This window comes from Gobio gobio, assembly GCF_949357685.1.
Source record: "Gobio gobio genome assembly, chromosome: 13".
NCBI lineage: Eukaryota > Metazoa > Chordata > Actinopteri > Cypriniformes > Gobionidae > Gobio > Gobio gobio.
Genome location: NC_137106.1, coordinates 28,924,652 through 28,946,227, shown reverse-complemented (window position 1 = coordinate 28,946,227; position 21,576 = coordinate 28,924,652). Strand labels below are relative to the sequence as shown.

General features: G+C 37.4%; 2 protein-coding genes across 3 annotated transcripts; one reads left to right on the top strand and one right to left on the bottom strand.

Annotated features, from left to right (window-relative positions):
- Positions 1-3,989, top strand: smndc1 (survival motor neuron domain containing 1). The gene is made up of 6 exons (XM_079833339.1): positions 1-171; positions 666-785; positions 981-1,123; positions 1,247-1,405; positions 3,059-3,212; positions 3,324-3,989. Exons 2-6 carry the CDS (start codon positions 666-668, stop codon positions 3,459-3,461), a joined length of 714 nt encoding a protein of 237 aa, XP_079689465.1. The 5' UTR covers positions 1-171; the 3' UTR covers positions 3,462-3,989.
- On the bottom strand, positions 3,986-21,312 carry add3b (adducin 3 (gamma) b). 2 transcript variants are annotated; one of them, XM_079833337.1, is made up of 15 exons: positions 21,056-21,312; positions 19,882-20,126; positions 16,799-16,934; positions 16,503-16,654; positions 14,925-15,005; positions 14,624-14,773; positions 10,981-11,124; positions 10,594-10,692; positions 9,882-10,052; positions 9,475-9,735; positions 7,571-7,687; positions 7,385-7,474; positions 6,059-6,173; positions 5,314-5,421; positions 3,986-5,162 (listed from the first exon to the last, which is right to left on the bottom strand). In XM_079833337.1, exons 2-15 carry the CDS (start codon positions 20,101-20,103, stop codon positions 4,834-4,836), a joined length of 2,175 nt encoding a protein of 724 aa, XP_079689463.1. In that variant the 5' UTR covers positions 20,104-20,126; positions 21,056-21,312; the 3' UTR covers positions 3,986-4,833. The 2 variants fall into 2 exon arrangements, with proteins under 2 accessions (XP_079689463.1, XP_079689464.1); XM_079833338.1 differs by having other exon boundaries at positions 19,882-20,129; positions 21,056-21,258.
- Between the last annotated feature and the right edge of the window lie 264 nt (positions 21,313-21,576).

Below are 21,576 nucleotides of genomic sequence, written 5' to 3'. Positions count from 1 at the left end.
GTGGCACTGGCGTCACATCCGGGAAAAGGTCGGAAAAAACGATAGCACGAAGAGAAACAAACGTAGAAGGAACGGCCGCTATTTTCCACGAAAATACAATCGTACATGGGACACTTAAACACCTTAATTCATCTGCTTTTCATATAATTGTCAAATTAGGAATATTTAAAGGTAAGACGCATGTTAAAGGATGATCCGATCATACTGTTTAAAGATATAAACATGTCTTCTGCCGAGCGTGCGGCCTTGTGCTCTATTTATGAATCTCCACATCGCTTTTGTATATTTTAACTGAATCAAAACAAGGCTTTGTGAGACACAGTTAATGAATGCAAATGCTGTATCAAATAAAGAAACCGTTTATAATTAAAGTGATAAAATTAACGAATTTGGTTCATTAAATGGGATATGTAATTAGGAAATTACTATAAACATTTCACAAATAAACATGCCAACATAATGTAAAATTCATTGTATTTTGAAAAGTTAACGTTGTTGTAAATCTAATAGGGAGTAGTTCAAAAACATAATTTAGGTCGGATTCAGATGAATATTTAAGAATCCTGTTCTAGAGAACTTTAGGTTGTTATGAATGTTGATGTATGAAAGGCAAGGGTGGGTGTTTTGAAATCTGTTTTCACTCTTTACTAATTTTCTTTTTTCAGATGTCTGAAGAGTTGGTAAAGCAGTTGAGCAATTATAAAGCTCAGCTACAGCAGGTGGAAGCTGCGCTCTCTACAGATCCAGATAATGAAGATCTGCTTAAACTGCAGAAGGATCTCCAGGTTTGCGGCACAATTATCCACTGCTTCATACTGTCTTAGTATGTGTTTGCATTGTTGAGGCCAGAGTCTTTCAGTGGTCTGCCATGTTTTTCAGGGGGCCAGTTTTTGTCGCTTAGGATGATGCTTGAAGCCTCTGTAGAAAAAAGTGCCTTGTTATTTAACTGTCAAATCATTGCTGTTATGTGGTCGCTATAGGAGGTGATTGAGTTGACAAAAGACCTGTTGACATCACAGCCTGCGGAAGGCACGACCAGCACCAAAACCTCAGAGACCGTCGCTCCCTCTCACAGCTGGAGGGTCGGAGACCATTGCATGGCCACCTGGAATCAGGATGGACAGTGAGTATCACACACCAACACACAGTACTGGGAGGTATATTGGGATTGTGTTCGGCTACATTTGGAAGAGGGATTCGTCTATATATCCGTACTCACCTGCTTACAGTGCTGTGTGATTGGCAGGTTGTATGAGGCAGAAATCGAAGAGATTGACCGTGATAATGGCACGGCAGCCGTCACTTTCGCTGGCTACGGCAACGCAGAGGTGATACCACTTCATGTGCTCAAAGAAGTGGAGGAGGGCAGGAGCAGGGAAGAGAAGGACGGAAAGCCCAAATCCAAGTAAGTAGACATGAGAATACCTTTTAGATAGGGCCTGTTTACACCTGGTCACTTTGTGTTGTTACTGACCCGATAGCTATCTGATTTGTTATAACATTTACACTTGGCCACGTAAATGTGTCTCCGCAAAACGAATATAAATCCGATCTTCAATTCCCGCTCTATATGCAAATTGAATGGAGTTCACGTCAACGAAAGCAACAGATATGAGCTGCATTTTATTTATCATCAGCTAATTTCAAGATCAAAGACCGCAATAGGAGAGAGAGCGGCATCAGCACTGGTAAGATCATTTAGTCTCCCTACTTTTAATGAAGTTGATTGTGTGTTGAGCTTCTGCGACTTGCTTTCAGTTTCATAAATGGCCATAACATGTCTTATATAGCCTAATGCACGCTCTCTCACGTTTTTGATCTTTTTGCGAGGAGTAAACTTGACATATTTGGTTTCAACAGCCAGTTACACTTGTCCAGTTTTGTTTGGAATGCGTCTCAAACCACCTCCTGAAGTGGTTTGAGTGATCAGATTTAAATCCGTTTCGGAGGGCATTTACACCTGGTCTTTTCAGAGAAAATGCATGACGTGACCAGATGTAAACAGGCCCATAGTGTCTAAACAGAGGAACATATCTTTATGGGCCAGTTGTTCAAAACATTTAATCTGGATCAAAATGATCTGGATTTTGAAATCCCATGTTTTTTTATCCAGGATCAGGTAATCCATTTTACTTTTTGTACTGGTTTTTCAAAGCAAAATTGGATTGGATCACCCTGATCCAGATACACACCTTTTCAGATGACCAAATCTGGAGTACTAGTGCTCTACGGAGCCCCTAAAGAGACATGGTGATGGAAAAAATATGAGTTGGGGAAAAAATGCTTTTGCATTTTCTCAGAAAAGTTTCGTGTAGCGTTCACCCGAGAAACCTTTTTGACTGGTTCATCTCTTATAATTGATAAGAATTATAAAAGTCTTAAAAGTGATAAAAAAAAACATTTAAATGTAATATAATATTTTTGTTTGCTATTTACAGCTGTTTGGGGATTATTTTATATGGTTAAATCTTTTTTTACTTTGACTGTAGGCTACAGAAAGGCTTGATAGGTAGCCTAATGTCTACTTCTAATTTATTACTTTTACAATTAGCCTAACTAATCAATATGTTTTTGTGTATTATATGATACAAATGTTGTATTTTTTTTTTTCAACAACACAAACCGAAGGTTTGATCCAGATTAAAACTAGGATTGGATTCCGTGATCTAATCTGATTTCAGATCCCTTCTTTCCCTTTTGAACAACCCATTTTCAAGATTTGATCCAATCCGATAACCAAAATCCGATCAGCTTACCTTTGAACAACTGGCCCTATAAGGTATAATATGATTTAAAAGCTGTAAATGAGCACAGTTGCGACACAATTTTAGCTGCAAGTGATCTCTATATCTCTAATACTACTATTTAAAATGTATATTTTTAAAATATGTATTCCTTTTAATTTAATTGAAATTCATATGCAAATCTAAATCGTATTTATGCACACACACACACACACACACACACACACACACATATATATATATTAATGTTACATTTTGATCTTTTTTTGTTTTGTTTTTTTAAATTTTTTTCCCCATTGTGTGTTTTCTCTTAGGAAAGAGCTGCTGGCGGAACAGAGGGAATATAAGAAGAAAAAGGCCCAGAAGAAGGTGCTGCGCATGAAGGAGCTGGAGCAAGAGAGAGAAGTTCAGAAATCCAAATGGCAGCAGTTTAACAATAAAGCCTATTCCAAAAACAAGAAAGGACAGGTGTGTATGAGAGAAAAAAAGGCTAATTCCTTTTGCAATATTCTCTTAAATAGTTTTTTTTTTTTTTTAAACCCTGTGATAATATTTGTGTTGTATGATCTTCCTCTCCAGGTGAAGAGGAGTATATTTGCATCTCCAGAGAGTGTGAACGGAAAGGTTGGCGTCGGCACGTGTGGCATCGCAGATAAACCCATGACCCAGTACAATGACACTTCAAAGTATAATGTCAGGCACCTAATGCCTCAGTGATCTCCCTCGTGTCTGTGTCCATCTGTTATCACCCACCATGAAAAATGAAACGAACTGAAACCCACTTAGAAATCATAAACAAATCCGATTGGAGATTAAATGAATATAGTAACACATTTCCCCCTTGTTTTATTTGCTGTAATAGTGGGTATTTAGTTTGTGGATGTTGGAGCTGTTCTATACTGAATGGAGTCTCTGGATGCTCATCGGGCCTCAGTGAAGGACAGCTCCTGGTTAATTTTACAGGTTCTCCTCCTGCTCTCAGGACGAGTCTCTGAGTCAGCTGCCGAGGATGGAAACTGCTCTATAGTTTTTAGAATGTGTTGAACAAATGTATATGGAAAGCACTGGCCGCCCTCATACACAGTTGACTGGTGTTGTTGAACAGATTAAGCAGTTTTTTGTTTTGCTGTCTTCACCTCTGTGTCTAATAAGCATTCTGCTGCAGTCTATTTGTTACATTTGCTTTTCAGTTTTGTATATTTACATATTTGAGAGGAATAAACATTGATTTCTTGACATTTCTATAAGAATTTGTGATTTATTTGAATTTGACTTTTATTCAAGTTGTGTTTTCCAACTGACAGGTTTGATCTGTATTATAAAATTAATGTTTTTTTCCCCTTATAGTAAATTGTAGCACACTTTTTTTCACAGCGGTTACATTAACACGTGACCATGAGACACTGCAAATTACAAAAGCAGTATTTGACCATGGAAGATAAAAAATAAAATAAAAACTTGGTGAGCACAAGAATACATCACTATTAACATAATTACATCATACGATTTTGATTAAACAGTGTATTTGATAGTATAGTGATCATAGCTTAATATAATCAACATGTAATGATTACAGTATAATCAGTCAATAAAACTAGAAGTAGAATAAGAATGTTATCAACCACATCTCCATTTATAAACCCAGCAAATCAAAAAAGCTTCATATCACACTGAATGGCCAGCTTCCCAGTTGCACACAGTCCGTCAAACAATTCACTGTCACCTGATTATATCAGCACAAAACATCAATTCATCTACAAACACAATGCAGAGCCATCAAAATGTTTCTGATACTTCTCAAATTCAGTGTTTAGAGTTGCGGAGCAGGACTACAATTTCTATTTTGTGCTTTTATGTACAGTTTATAAAAGTGTTGGATATTTTTAAGCTATTTATTTGCTTTAGTTATTGATATGACTGTAAGAAAAGAGATTTAAAATGAAATATTCTGTGCTTAATAATACATACAAGTCATTGCTTTAACGCTAATATCCATATCCCTGCCAGTCATCACGTTTAACATTGGGCCATCCTGAAACTACATTACCCACAAGCCCCTGCACAGCATGTGTCTAACAGAAGCGTTCACTCAGTCCTTTTTGCATTCCTTTTCTTCCTCTATCTCCTTTTCTTGCTCCTTTTCTTTCTCCTCTTTGTCTTTTCCTTTCTCCTTTTCTCTCTTTTCTTTCTTTTTCGTCATTCGCAGGAAGGAAGGAGTACGAAATTTCTTTTTCTTCTTTTTTGGTGACTTCGGCTGACTATCAGAAGAGCTGGTGACTGAAATGTTGTTGGCGACAGTGGTAGTTATGGAGACCTGCATCTCTTTAGTGATGCTGAGCTCAGTGACCTGTAGAGTGAGATCATCATCCTGCGTCAGGTCATCGCCGTCGCTGCTTTGTAGCAGAGCTGAGAGACAGTCTGAGAATGAAAGGGAGAGACTTTTCAGCATGTGGTCATCCAGCTAGAATCCATAAAACAGCAACTCATTTCAGTAATTTGGTTATCAAATACCAGTGTGATAATATTTTCATTCAATCCCAGCCAACCGTTTATATGAGAGAATCTTTACCTCCTCTTTCAGGGCTCATGAGAGGTGAGATTGACAGGGACACTGTGGAGCCGTCGTATGTGGTCATTTCTCCGTCCGTGAACTCCTCATCGGCCTCTGACTGAAGAGCTTATATGAAAAAAAAAAACACATTTTAACAAACAAGGTTTAACTTGGTTTAAACAGAGATGGAAAGTGTTTACTGGATCAAACAAGAAATACACTGGAAAATGGAATACAGGAACTTGAATGGATGATCGGTAAGATTTTTTAATGTTTTTGACATAAGTCTCTTACGCTCACCAGGACTGCATGTATTTGTACAAACAGTAACATTGAGAAATATCATTACAATTGTAAATAACAGTTTTCTATGTTAATATATTTAAAATGTAATTTATTCCTGTGACAGCAAAGCTGAATTTTCAGCATCATTATTCCAGTCTTCAGTGTCACATGATCCTTCAGAAAACTTCTCATATGCTGATTTACTGCTCAATAAACATTTCTTACAATTGCTGTTTAATATTTTAGCAATATATTATATATATTTCAGGATTCTTTAATGAATAAAAAGTTCAAAAGAACAGCATTTATCTGAAAAATAAATCTTTTGTAAAATTATAAATGCCTTTACTGTCACGTCTGGTCCATTTAATGCGTCCATACTGAATAAAAGTATTAATTTATTTGAAAAATCTTACTGACCCCAAAATTTTGAACGATAGCGTCATTCTATGTCCTTGTATGCAGAGTGTGCTAGTACCTGATTGGCTGCTCTTCTCCACAGTTTGTGTGTATTCCTGTAACTCTGCCTCTGATTGGTCGAAAGGGTTTGGTGGTAGAGCAGCTGTCTGCTCCTCATCCTCATAGATGAATTCCTGAAAATAATCATGGCAAAGGGATTTACTGACAATTTATGTGTCTGTTATGTAATTTATGTGTATGTTTTGCAAGGACAGAGGTTTTGGACTTTATACTGACATCTATCTATGGAAACATGTTTCCACCTCAGAGTAAAAAAAATGAAAAGAAAGAAAGAAAATTTGTTGGTATGGAAGGAAGGAAATCTGGATGAATGGATGGTTGGAATTGCTGGAAGAAAAAAGTGAAAGAAAGAGAAAGAAAGAAAGAAAGAAAGAAAGAAAGAAAGAAAGAAAGAAAGAAAGAAAGAAAGAAAGAAAGAAAGAAAGAAAGAAAGGGAGGGAGGGACGGAGGGAGGAAGGAAGGAAGAAATAAAGGAAGGAAGGAAGGAAGGAAGGAAGAAATAAAGGAAGGAAGGAAGGAAGGAAGGAAGGAAGGAAGGAAGGAAGGAAGGAAGGAAGGAAGGAAGGAAGGAAGGAAGGAAGGAAGGATGGATGGATTTGTTGGTATACTAGAAGGTCAAAAGAAAACGGAAGAAAAAAATAAAGGAGTATTGGAAGGAAGGAAGGAAACATTCAGGAAGGAAGGAAGGAAGGAAGGAAGGAAAGAAAGAAAGAACGAAAGAAAGAAAGAAAGAAAGAAAGAAAGAGAAAGAAAGAAAGAAAGAAAGAAAGAAAGAAAGAGAAAGAAAGAAAGAAAGAAAGATTTTTTGTATACTGTAAGGAAAGGAAAAAATGGTTGGTATAGAAGGAAGGAATCAAAAGCATTAAACAAGAAAGGGGAAAAAAAGTGTACTGGAAGGAAGTAAGGAAGGCAAGAAAGATTGTAGGTAAGCAAAGAAAAAGCAACAAAAATATTCAGAAAGAAAGGAAAGAAATAAAGATTGTTGGTATGCTAGAAGGAAGAAAGAGGAGGGAATGAAAGAAAAAAGATTGTTGGAATGGAAGGAAGGAAAAGGATTGTTGGTATGCTGGTAGGACGAAGAAAGAGTGGTACTGGAAGGAAGGAAAGAAGGAAGGAAGGATTGTTGGTATACTGGAAGGGTTAGTCACATAGTGAGATTTACAAATTTTGGAGGAAACAAAATACATGAACAACATGAAATCACATGAGTACAGCAGCTTTTTCTAGTGCATACCTGTCAAAAGTACTATTACAGAAGGAAACTTTTACACATAGTTTATTTAGTAGTTGTGTTTGTGCTGGATTTATTGGTGCAGTCACTCACTGGTCCAGGAGTCTTGTCAACAACGATGTCTGCCAGCAGCTGAGACTTCGGTCCAGCTGTCATCAGATCGACTCTGTTCTGCTCTCGAATCTAAACCACCACAAACAAAGCAGTGCTTTAGTGTAGGGAACACAATCTGTGGACACAGTCTGTTCAGTCTGTATTTTCTTTCTCTCACACACACACCTTATTTCTTTTTTCCAGTACATCACTGGGGTTAGTATTAAGTGGGACAAACTGGTTGGGGTCCTCAATCCTAATGGGAGTGCCCTTGCAGCTGCCTGACTCTTCTGACTTCATCCACTAAAAGGATAAAGAAAATGATGAAAACATTGAGCACATACATTCAACAGGTAAAAACATGGTAAAAATGCAGCTAATTATTTTAGGTTTGTTAGGATAGGACAATATTTGGCCGAGATACAACTATTTAAAAATCTGGAATCTGAGGGTGCAAAAAAATCTAAATTGAGAAAATCGCCTTTAAACTTGTCCAAATGAAGTCCTTAGCAATGCATATTACTAATAATTAGTGCTGTCAGTTAAACGCGTTATTAACGACGTTAACGCAAACCTATTTTAACGGCGTCAATTTTTTTATCGCGAGATTAACGTTCTTTTTGGTCTAACAAACTTTGTAGTTTTTTCACATGCTGTTGCAGCAACTAGTAACGTTAGAAAAACTACAACACCACTCCGGATGTAGCTAGACCGGAAACAAAACATCAGGCACGCTGCGGCTGCCCACACTTGTTTGGGCCATTAAAAGAGTAGACGTGGATGGCAAGCGTGAGACGCCGAAATGAGAAACGTATTATGCCATGGTTTAACTCAGGGGTCTTCAACTAAAAGTGCTTGTCTTGAGCGCTGCTTTCTGCTCTGATGGTGCATTCACACCGGACGCGAATGAAGCGTTTTGCGCGAGTGATTTAAGTCAATGCAAAGACGCAAATAGACATTCTGCGGCGCGAATTAAGCGGCGTGCATGTCGCGTCATTCGCGTCCGGTGTGATTCTGCATGCTTGACCGCGCGTCTGGGTCTGAACGCAACAGTGAGCATTGCAACGTTAACTGTTTCATTAGCCTACGTCAAAAGGCTTCGCGGTCCGGATTTGGACCGGAGTCCGCTAGTTGGCGACCCCTGGTTTAACTGCACTATAGGCGGAGTCCTAGTTTACCTTGCATGTGCACTTTGTAATTTTATTTTGTATCACCCTGTTTTGATCCCTTAGAAAGGGCTGTTGAAGGGGCTGTTTGTGCAACAAAGTATTTTTTTTCACCCTTTTATTGATGGACAGTGTTACATTGTGTGAGCGATTATTTGCTCCAAGTGTGAATGACTGCTTCAAGTGAGAATGTTGGTGTGAAATCGAACACTACAGTATGCCAATGTTGTTTTCAATAAAACAAACATTTGAACAAAGCAAGCCGATCCACTTTTCTATGTTGATAAGAGCATTAAAATAAGAAAAAATAATGGGACAAAAAGAAATCAAGGGACATTTAGAATAAATAAAAATGTGCGATTAATTGTGATTAATTGTGAGTTAACTATGGCATTAATGCGATTAATCGCGATTAAATATTTTAATCGTTTGACAGCACTACTAATAATACATTTTTGATATATTTGCGGTAGGAAATTTACAAAATATCTTCATGGAACATGATCTTTACTTAAAATTGATCATTTTGACCCATACACTGCGACTTGTGACTGATTTTGTGGTCCGGCGTCACATATATAAATGTATTTGAACACATGATTTTCAAAACTCACAGCTGAACAATTGGCAAAATCGTTAAACTACAGTAAAATTCCATTGAACACACTTTACCTTTATCACACATACAGCCTCATTTTCATTCCGGTCAAAAAATGAAATATGGCGCTACCCTGACTAAGACCTGTTTATTTTTTATTCTGAGGTGGAAACATGCTTCCATACTGATCCATGATCAACCACACTGAAAACTGACTCATTAAGTTGCTGAATTTATGAATAGTACTAATGCATAACTATGAAATCCTCAATATTATCATGTTATGTTTGGGCATGTTTGTAAATTAGCATACTATTCAAAGATACCGTAGTTTTGTTCCGGGGGCTGCAGGTCCCGTTGATGGACTCCTCAGGTACATTGACCTTTAAGTAGCTGTTCGGAGAGTTTAGCCATCGTATTCTCTCTCTGTCCCGCTTCTGTGACTGGAAGTCCAACGGGCTCTGTGGAAAGACGTCCTTTTCCTCTAGTGCCACCCCTGTGACGGTTGCTGGGATCTCCACATCGTTATGGTGCCGAGGTTTCTCTTTAACTATGGGATGGCGGTAAGTGTAACCGGTTCTGTAACCCTGGAAATGCAGGAGGTGGCATATTAGTAGGCACTATTGTTGTTGTTTTTACTGTTAAATATTTAATAATACATGCTCCATGCCGTCAAAAACAAAACATCTAAAGTTGCTAACACATAGTATAGATTAGCTCACAGGTCACTCACCAAGTTATCTAACATCCTCATAAGTGACTCAAATTCTGCCTCTCCAATCCTCCATCTGATCTGTCCGTCTGGTTTTGGTCCACCGGGATTTTTCGTAGGAGCTGTTTTCAGACTTGCTCTGTCTAACAAACAAAGGTTGTCAACGCCACCCGCAGATAGCAGAGCGCTAACCTGAAGAGAAACAAAGGCAGAAAGATGATGTTGAATGAATGTCTAACCGCTCTGAACTTGCATCTGAAATCGCATACTTCCCTTCTACATAGTAGGCGAAAAACAATGTGACAAAATGTCAGAATTCACAGTACTCAGAAAAGAGTAGGCAAAATGTACTTGGATGACGTACTACTTCCAGCGAGATTCTGAAGTGTGCACACAATGGACACTTTACTATCCTTTGAGGCCGCAGGAGAGAATTTGTGAATGACGCCGGTAGGTCACATGATAATGTTAACATGGCGAATGTAGTACGTCGGATTACATTCATGCTAAACACATTTAAACTATATAGAACATACTTATTTAGCGGTTGTGAAGTAATTACTTATTCAAAATAAGTACCTACTCAATAGAGAATGCGATTTCGGACGCTGTCTATTAACATTTAGGTTAGAATTGCACTGGAATGATCTGGGCCTGGAAGTTTATTTTCATATTTGTTTATTCATCCAGATATACATATTTCAGTTTAGATTGTGTGTGTGTGTGTGTGTACCTGTATCTCACAGGCTTGGTGGGTGTGATACAGATAGTGAAAAGCTTCCTCTGTCGTCTCTCCAAATGCCAGAAAACCTTGATTCCTCAGGACCAAAACCTAAAAACAAGCAGAATTGCATCAGTGTTGTGAATCCAAAATAAGACATCCCAGGAATGCACAAAATAATATTATTAATATGATACTATAAATATTATAATGCTATAAATTTAACATTAGACATTGACTAAACAAAAATGAACCAATATTAACCAAAAAAAAATCTGATTTTAATGTGCCATCGATTAGAACCTACTATTTTTCCCTGCTTAAGCTTTGCCATGCTGTACTATAGTTAACTACTAATGGTTGTCATGCCAACGAGAGGCAGAAATCACTGACTGTCACCTTGGCAGTGGGACCCAGAGCTTTCTGAAGTTCCATCCTCTCCTGCTCGTCAGCTAAATCACCATGGTATCTAAAATAAGACACCTCTCCCAGCAGCAAAGCTTCATGGGAAATGGGTAAGATGCCACATTTCATAGAAGAGACCTACAGGACATACAGAAAGGACATATAACAAGCAGAATGAATACTTTGTCTATGCCAGTAGTTCTTACGCAAGGGGCCAGGGCCCGTTAAGGGAGAAGGGTCTGTATGCATCCCGCAGTACAACAAACCCCGCCCCTGCAAGTTACACCTACTACAAAAAGACCAAAACGCAGAAACTAGTTAGCATTTTAGCACATCCGGTTCCATCGAAGTCAATGGGTTTCTTGAATGGGATTTTGGTTAAATGGCTGAACTAAGGTCTGTGGTGAACACAAGCTAAAGACACTTTCACGTTTTATTCTATGACATAAAATTAGTGTAGGGCAATCGATTAATCGCATCCAAAATACAAGTATGTGTTTATGTGTGTGTACTGTGTATAATTATTATGTAATACACACACATGCATGTATATATTTAAGAAAAATAAGTTATATTTACATATAAAATATTTAATTATTACATTTATATATAATATATATATACAGTATATACATACAAATATTTCTTAAATAGATACATAAATGTGTGTGTATTTATATATACATAATAATTATACACAGTACACACACACATATATTATGTAAACACAAACTTTTATTTTGGATGCGATTAATCGTGATTAATCGATTGCCCAGCACTACAAAAAATTAATAGAGAGAATTGAACCCTAAACTTAAGTGTTACCATTATTATTAATATATTAAAACAATTTAACTTCATTGAAATGCTAAAACAACATGCTGAAACTAAAACAATCAAGATGAAACTGCAATAATTTTTTTCCCTCTCAATAAATTTAGGTTTTTATGTTATTAGTTGCTGGCTTCTTGGCCAGGTCACTTCTGTAAAAAGAGATTTTTTTCCTCAATGAGTTTTTAACATGATTAAATAAAGGAAAATGAAAATGAAACTATTGTTTATACTATTGTTATATTGTTTATACCCCCTCTTTTACTGAGGACTTCACTAGATGTTATAAGGAATCCTGTTCTACACCTGCGATTGAATCCTACTTGTCTGTCCTTGATGCTGAAAAACACCTTTCTACTTTAAGCAGTGCTTGGTCTGAGATATTAGACTCTATCGCACCCTATAAACTTTTTAAACCGAAATCCAAATCTGAGTCCTGGATCAATCAAGATATCAGCTCAGTGAGGAAAGAATGTAGAAAAGCGGAAAGATTTTGGAAAAAGAATAAACTTCAAGTGTCTTATGACATTTTTTTACTATTTAACAAGATATCAGAACAAAGTTGCAACTTTGAGAGCCCAAATTCAGGTTTCAAATAGTAAACCCCTGATAACTGCTGCTCCACCTTACAGCTGGTCAATATTTGCTCCTGTTTCCCTGGAAACAGTCAAAAAGATTGTAGCAAATTTAAAACCATCTCCTTCTCCTTATGATATTATTCACCTATGATATTTTAAGTTAATACTTGATGCAATAGGTCCAGAGCTGGTCACATTTTTTAATAAATGCCTGAAATCTGGAGAAATCCCAAATATTTTAAAAACAGCTACGGTAACTCCTATTTTAAAAAAAAACTAGTCTTGAGTCTTCTATTCTATCAAATTACCGTCCAATTTCTGTGTTGCCTTTTCTGTCTAAATTAGTGGAAAAGATTGTGCTTAGTCAACTTCAGTCTTATATAGATGATAATCACATTTATGAGATTTTTCAATCAGGCTTCAAAGCACTAGTACTGACTGAGACAGCTCTGGTAAAAGTTCTTAATGATATTTTAATGGCTACAGACTTGGGTGATTCTGTGATTTTGGTTATGTTAGATTTATCTTCAGCTTTTGATACTATAGATCATGAAACTCTCCTTTCTCGGCTAGAACATTATGTGGGTTTAAGGTGGTGAAGTCCTACATTGGTTTAAATCCTTTTTGACAAATCGCAGTTTTTCTGTTAAAATTGGTAGTTTCACTTCTTCTCTGGGGCATTTTACCTGTGGAGTTCCTCAGGGCTCGATTTTATCTCCTATGCTCTTTTCCCTATACCTCCTTCCTTTGGGCTCTATTTTTAGGAAGTATGATGTATCATTCCATTGTTACGCAGATGATCTGCAAATTTATCTGCCTGCATGTGTCTAAGAAAAACTCTTTAAACACTTTAAATATCCTGCACGCTTGTTTAAATGAGATAAAATCATGGCTTTCTTCTAACTTCCTCCTTTTAAATTCTGATAAAACAGAAATCATTGTTTTTGGCCCTCCCAATGCCAAAGCACACCACCACTTTGATCTTCAGTCAATTTGCTCTACTACAGCTCCCCATGTTAGAAATATTGGGGTTATATTCGATTCTAATCTGTCATTTGACAAACAAATTAACTCAGTTGTTGGTTCTAGTTTCTTTCATCTCCGTCTTCTTTCAAAAATCAAACCATTCTTTCTGAGCGTTCCCTTGAAACTGTCATCCATGCCTTTATTACATCGCGGCTGGATTACTGTAACTCCTTATATTATGGTATCATAAAGTCTCAAATCTTCCGGCTTCAGTTAAGTACAAAACGCCACAGCTAAATTCTTAAAGGGCTATAACAATTTTTTTCATGTTACACCTCTTTCAAGATCGTTACATTGGTTGCCTATAGAGTTCCGTATTGAGTTTAAAATATTGTTACTTGTGTACAAATCTTTAAATAATTTTGCTCCCCCCGTATTTATCTACTCAATTTCATTTGTATAGCTCAAATAGGAGCCTTCGATCAAATGATCAATTTCTTCTTCATATTCCAAAAGTCTGTTTAAAGACAAGAGGAAATCGTGCTTTGGCTGTAGCCGGCCCTACTCTCTGGAATAAGTTACCCCTCGAAATTAAATTTGCCCCTACTGTATCAGAATTTAAAATCAGGTTAAAAACCTTTCTTTTCAACTTGGCTTTTAATTGAATTTCATGTTGTTGTTGTTTTTTTCCTTTCGTTATTTATTTGGTCTTTCGGTTTTTATTTGAATTATGATGTGATTTGATCTTGAATTATGATATGCTTTATCATTTTGTTTTTATTGTATGTTTGACCTTGTTCAGCACTTTGGTAGGTTCTACCTTGTTTAAAGCGCTTTATAAATAAAGTAACTTGAACTTGAACTTGAACTTACATTTCTGTATATGTTTATCAGGGAAGGCCACAGGTAAATATAACATTTATTATAATGGGTTTATGTAAAGAATGTTTTAAGTTCACTTAAACTAAGTTGTTTTTTTAAAGCCTAATAATGTTGAAATTGGCATCTTTCAGTTATACTGTAATGTAACGTCATCAATGTTTCATAGAAACATTAGTATCAGTGATACTGGCCATTACAACAAATATTTAAAATATACTGTCTTTAAATTGTGTCTGCATTAATTTGGAGAGTAACTGAAATTAATACAATATCAAAATATTAAAAACTCGATTAAATCGATTACTAGCACTAATTCACACACGAATGTGGGAGACCGGAAAGGCAAGTGTGTGTGTGTGTGTGTGTGTGTATACACTCACTGCAGCTGTAGTTGGTGTGTATGTATGTATAACACATTTGGCATCTGGTCGGGCAGAATACACTGCAGAATGTGGTTTGAATCCCAAAACATCTACAGGTAGTGCAGTCGCTCCTTGGTCAACCACCTCACCAATCAGATTCACCTTCACCTGTGAACAAGAAACAGATGAACCTTATTTATTGGCTTCTTTCACATATTTTTCCATATATTAAATACAATAGTGTATTTATATTCAATTGCTAATGTACATAGTTCCTAACTTTATAATTCATGTTTAGAGTGTGTGGGGGTGTATGTACCAGACTAGCTGCCGTGGCCTCGGAAAATGACAGTCCTTTAGGAAGAATAAGAATATGATCTTGCTCTTTGTTGATACGCAGCTGAAAAAGAAAATGACAGAGAAATAGTAAAAGAGAGGGAGAACATTATTCAAAATTCAAAAAGTTCAAGATGGTCCAAAGCCTTAAGATTAGACACAGAAAAAGACAAGAACGGCAGATGCATTGGGAATCACCAATTCCAATTTGATTGGCTGCTTTTGTGCAACTGGATTAAGGGATTAGTGGCTAGTTATGGATATTATATAACTATGGATAGTTATCTATCAGCAGAACCGTATATTTAGTTTTTTGTTTTTTTGCGTTATGCCTCTGAAATAAATGATGGTATATATGTGACCCTGGACCACAAAACCAGTCATAAGGGTATAAGTTTCACATGAAAGCTGAATAAATAAGCTTTCCATTGATGTATGGTTTGTTAGGATAGGACAATATTTGGCCGAGATACAACTATTTGAAAATCTGGAATCTGAGGGTGCTAAAAAAATCTAAATATTAAGAAAATCGGCTTTAAAGTTGTCCAAATTAAGTCCTTAGCTCTGATATTTTGTATATTTCCAACCATAAATATATAAAAAATGTATTATTAGTATTAATATGCATTATATTACTATACATAATACATTTTTTATATATTAATGGTAGGAAATATACAAAATATCTTCATGGAACATGATCTTTACTTAATATCATAATGATTTTTGACATAAAAGAAAAATCGATAATTTTGACCAATACAATGTATTGCTTTTGCCACAAATATACCTGTGCGACTTCCATTGGATAAATCATAGGTCTCTGCACATTCACACTATTTTTACAGAGTTATTTACATTACAACAATTGTAATTATTTGTACAATTGTTTGCAAAGCCTGTGGTATATCTACTTCAGATAATTCCACTAAATTAAACAGCATGTAAAAATGCCGGGCAGTTGGCCTGTTCCTTTTTAAGTGGGAGGCATTTGGCCAGGATAAGCTAAAATGAGGACCGGACTATGTTCAGACATATCTGACTCAGATCTGTTTAGTTGCTTATAGTCTAAACAGCAATAAAATACATTAATAGTAAATCTTGAAGATATTCAGTTTTATAAACAGTAATTCAGGGTGCAAAATGAGTTTGACATTCTACACAAAGTGCACTAGTGACTACAGCTGTCACGATTCACTCATTTGCACTCGCATATGGCGTTCGCTGTGGAATTAATAGTGAATGAGACACGGCATATGCATGAATGTGTAAAGCACAGTAATCCATCTGATGCTTTTGTTGTTCGATGACTTTAGCATCATGGTGACATGTCATGATGATAGAGCAGAAGCAGAATGAGCAGTTGTCTATTTTTTCCACATGGCAGCTATTCTCTTGTCTCTCTACATTTTTCTGACACTTAAGCCATCACTATGACAACCAATACTGTCTGAACAATAGCATCCGATTTTAATGCATGCAAAATGACAGTGAGCACAGTCAGTCCTAGATCAGATTTGAAAAACTATTTGTGCGCTGTGTGGAAAAAAAAAGTACTCACAGTTATATACGTATTTGGGAAGTGGGTGTGTCCGTACAGGTCCAGCAGACGGTACAAGCAGGCGAGTTTACAGCGACCCTGCCTCTCAGCTTTAGAACAATTAAACCACTCCACACCACACAGATCATTCACCGGACTGATCGACCCTGCACCTGGAAACACAGACACGGCAACACAACAATAATAAATATCTACCTTTATCTGTGCTTCTAGGTGATTACCTTTCAGAATTATATGCCTGCCATCTGTTGACCATGACGTATAAAGTGTCGGTAAAAGTGTGTATGTGCACTCACTGCTGGGACTGTACACTCCAGTGTTGCTAAATGTGTTGCTGAGGATGAGGTGCGCGATGTGACCAAGTAAACCACCGGAGTTACTGCCTTTAGAGCACTGCTCCTTTACCATACACTCCAACTCCTCCTTAAAGTCCTGCAACACACACACACACACACACACACACACACACACACACACACACACACACACACACACACACACACACACACACACACACACACACACACACACACACACACACACTCTTTAACTCTCTACTTTGAACTAAACTATAATTTCAAAGTAAAATTTGGATATTAAAGCTCTTAAGAATGTCATTTCATTAGATAACAAAATGTCAAACCAAATGAGATTTATTTTAAAGTAATACTTGTTTTCCAAGAAACACATTTTCTGTATATATATTGTCCGTTATATACATAAACTGACTTTATGTATGGGACTTGCTAGTGCCAATACATACACAACACGCTGCTGTGAGCAAGTAAGACATGCTGCTGCTGTACAATATAGCATACATGAATTACTCGTAGCAGATCTATACAGGTGGAGCTAGGGAAGTGGAGGATTAAAAAGTGTTTTGCAAATGAGCAGCAAGCTCATTGGTTACTGATACAACAGGAACCAATCATCCGTGACCTATAGAGGTTGATGTGATTGCAAGCAGATTGAGTTAAGGTCTTGAGGATCAGTCTGCACCATCTATAGTTTCATGTAAGAACTTCATATTTTTAAGAAAAGGTTTAGCATACGTTGCTTGCAGATCTACCCAATTATTTTTGGATACCATTCAAAAGTTTAGGCTCAGAAAGCTTTGTGACCAATCACAGTCAACAGTGATAATAAGAAATGTTTCTTGAGCACCAAATGAGCATTTAGAATGTGACACTGAAGACTGGACTAATGATGCCGGAAATCCAGCTTTGCATCACAGGAATAAATTACATTGTAAGATATATTAAGCAGTTATTTTAAATGTCAATAACATTTTGCAATATTGCTGTTTTGTTGATCAAATAAATGCAGCCTTGATGAACATGAGAGACTTCTAAAAAAATCTTACCAAGGCCAAACCTTTGTATGGTAGTGTGTGTATACAATAAAAGTCATTTATTTTGAAGTGTGGCTTAAGTGTAAAATTACTTTCCTTAAATATAGGACATTTCTAATTTGTTCATAGCTCATTATTTCACGGTAATGAATAATCACTGATAACAAAACAGGCTTTTAAGAGGAAGTCCAGTAGACAGAAGGTCCAGTCATACATGCCTTTACTGTGAAATAGTTCTGGGAAGTTGACATGTCCTGCGGTGAAACATGCTATACTTCATTTAATACTATTTTTAACAGCATTTTAAAATGATCATGCATGCAGCTTTTATGACCTCATATTAATTGAGAGACTGCATGGACTATCTGTACTACATTTGTCAAACCACAGGACCATTTGTAGGCTAAACTTGTAAGGCAAAACGGTGACCAACAGTAATAAAAAAAAGGCATGCTTACTAGTTACAGGACAAAAAGATACACATGCCCCGAGTGTCACAGACCAGGCTTAAGCTAGTCCCAGACTATAATGCATATTTGAGCTGTTTTAACTCAAAGCATAACTTAATATGTCACTGCCATTGTTTTGTCTCAAGATGCACACTTGTTTAGTAATTTTGAACTTAGGAAAGCTGATCAAAAATATATATGCAGAGGGCCGATAGCAAAACATCACCTTCAAATACATCGGCATTAACCCGCGCTCGCTCTGTCTCTTTCACGGTGCGTGCACGTTTTTGATACGTTCCTATGGAAGTTGAGCTTCGCGCTCACTCTGCTCCGCTCACTTTGTGCGCGCATGTCACTATGTAATGAACTTGTTTATGCCGGGTCGTTTAAAAACAAATGTTTTTTCTTATGCATGTGTATAAAAGCTACTTAAAGGTGCAGTGTGTAAAGTGTGTAAATCTAGTGGTGCGGTTTTGAATTGCAATCGCCCACCACTCACCCCTCCCTTTCAAAGCACATAAAGAAGCTACGGTGGCCCACACAGGACAAAAATGTTGTCGTCGGAGAGAGCGCTCTGTAGAGAAGTGTGTCCGTTTAGGGCAGGGGCATACAATCCTGCTCCTGGAGGTCCACTGTCCTGAAAACTCTGCAGGACAGCAGCCCTCCAGGACCAAGTTTGGACACCCCTGGTTTAGGGCTACTGTAGAAACATGATGGCGCAAAATGGTGATTTCACTGTAAGGGGACCCGCAGTGTACACTGTAAAAAAAAATCAGGTCTCCAATTGAACATTTTCTAGTGACTGATAACATCTTAATTTTTTAGTTGGCCAAATTGAATTTCTGTTAATTAAATTGGATCAATTCACAGAAATTCAATTTGGCCAACTGAAAAATTTACATGTGATCGGTCACTAGAAAATTTTCAATTGGAGACCTGATTTTTTTAAATTTTTTTACAGTGTATGAAGATTGAAATGGCTCATTCTAAAAAACATAATAGTACATTATGTTAGGTCAGTTATGTATATTATATTGCATTTCTGTCAATAGATCCTCATAAATACTTCACACTGCACCTTTAAATGCCCTAATTGAACTAAGGTTTAATTCTGGTTTAATCTAAACCCTGTCTGTGAAACCAGGTCTTTATGTACCTTTAAACTGACAATTATGATGTTGATTTTAAAAAAAATTAAAATCAAGGACACTTTAATATCAAGATTTTGTTGTGTATTTAGGGCATGAACGTTTTGTTGATACTGCTCCAAATTATTGCGAAATTAAAAATAGATGAAGTTATTATCACATCTGAAACATCAGAAATATGTGTGTCTAGAATTACTGCCCTGATATTATACTGCAAAAATATGATCACTTCAGGTTCTTTATTTAATTCACTCATTCCCAGCATTTCTGGTGATCTGTGCATGGGTTACTAATGGCAACGGGCATCCACTTGTTGGTTGTTATGCAATCAAACACAAGCGTGGGCTCCTTTTAAAATGCAAAGGGAGTGAGTGAGAGAGAGCATGCGAATTCTCACTTTGCTGCGAGTGTGTGTGGGAGTGACGTCTTACTGGACTCTGCAGAATCTGTGTGACTCTCTTTCTCTGCCCCATCATGTTGAAGTCCTGCCTCAGGTCAGGTGACAAAGCGCTGCTCCTCAGAGCCTCTGGGGACTGGAGTTCTTCTGCGCTTTCGCTGTAGACCTTCTTCACATTTAGACTGGATGGGGGGCAGATGCGTAATCCGCCCTTTTCATCGCCAGCACTCATCTCAACACACTCACCCTCGCTCATACATAAACACAACACACAACCTTCTGCTTCAGAGAGAGAGAGAGAGAGAGAGAGAGAGAGAGTGGGGGAGAGAGAAACAAATAGAGAGGTAGGCTCGTTTTTTCTGGTCCACTTGAAGCTGTTCACAATTGCTGCTTAAATACAAAAAGATCAGGGCACTTTGGATTACAAATGAATTGTCTATACACACACACATACAAATAAACATGCACTCACACAACACCTGTGTGTCTGCTCTCCAGCTGACACCCTATACAAGTGATGCATATCTGCACGCACCCCACAGAGAACAATTCACACCTTTAACCCCCCACCCCTCCACCCTGATAGCCCGAAATCACCCCAGCACCCCCACACGAGGTTTTTTTTTTTTTTTTGCATCTGAATTTATTTTGTTTGAATTTAATTTATATCTCTTAAATGTACACTTGCTTTGAATCTGCATGTCTATGACGGATTTAAGCATTTAAAACTAAACTAACCGAACCCAGCCATCGTTCCCAAGTCAGGAAAAGTCTTTAACGCAAATAAAAGTCGTTCCTGAATCTCAAAACTTAGTGAACTGCCTAGACAGCATTTCTTGGCATCATTGGTGTGTGCAGCATTTTTTCGGCGTCATAGGCGCACACAGATATTTTGGGCATCAGGGGCGCATGCACGAATAATTTTCGGGCATCATATGCGCGTTCCGAATCAGCTACAGAACTGCGCACGAATTTAATGCTCCGAGATGTTGTCTAGTTAGGCAGTTCCCTAGGTTTCGATGCACTAACATAGCTGCGTTATATAACTAAACATTAAATTTACACATTTATAAGACACTAACTTAACATTCATAAACACAAGATTTATTTAAGATCAAACCGTTGTATTTTAAGATCACCAAGTACTTTATCAAACATGTTTCGTCTATTCAAATCTAAGTCCATTAGTAGTATAAGAGTATACTCACTTTTCTCGGTCTCAGCTTAAGTTTATCCCCAGGGCTGCAGCAGGAAACATAATAACTATAAATCAGCTTCAGCCAGGATAACTAACAACAGCACATCAGATGCATCTAAGTCTATTTTCCCCTCAAGTCTCAGTTTCTTCTCTCTAGAACCGCAGGACTCAGGGCCGTGAGCGCGCAGCGAAAGCGCGAGCGCGCGTGGATGTGTGTGAGGAGTGTTTTGCGTGGGAACTCGGTGAGAGGATCACGTGACTAGTCCTGTCCGCCCACTAATGCTCGCGCCTTGGCAGGACCACCACGACCTCCCCGAGCCTTATCTTTCAAATACGCAGAGAGAGTTTACACAAACGTGAAGATACGAGCCAGATGTTAGACATCAAACACACGTTAATACAACCCCTGCAGATGGTGGGATGTTTGGCCACTTTACATATACATGCATGTTGCACATATAAACTGACCGTGGGCCTGTTTGCATCTGTTTGAGAGCGAGTAAAAATAATGCTAAAGCTTTTAATGTTATT

Bases quoted from the DNA above. Each gene is read 5' to 3' on its own strand.
- smndc1 (XM_079833339.1), top strand. From the start codon at position 666: ATGTCTGAAGAGTTGGTAAAGCAGTTGAGCAATTATAAAGCTCAGCTA. The intron at 786-980 runs GTTTGCGGCACA...TGGTCGCTATAG, and splicing joins AACTGCAGAAGGATCTCCAG to GAGGTGATTGAGTTGACAAA. The intron at 1,124-1,246 runs GTGAGTATCACA...TGTGATTGGCAG, and splicing joins ACCTGGAATCAGGATGGACA to GTTGTATGAGGCAGAAATCG.
- add3b (XM_079833337.1), bottom strand. From the start codon at position 20,103: ATGAGCGAGGGTGAGTGTGTTGAGATGAGTGCTGGCGATGAAAAGGGC. The intron at 15,006-16,502 runs GTGAGTACTTTT...TTTCTTTTTCAG, and splicing joins TCCCAAATACGTATATAACT to CTGCGTATCAACAAAGAGCA. The intron at 10,693-10,980 runs GTGACAGTCAGT...GCTTGTTTTTAG, and splicing joins CTCTGGGTCCCACTGCCAAG to GTTTTGGTCCTGAGGAATCA.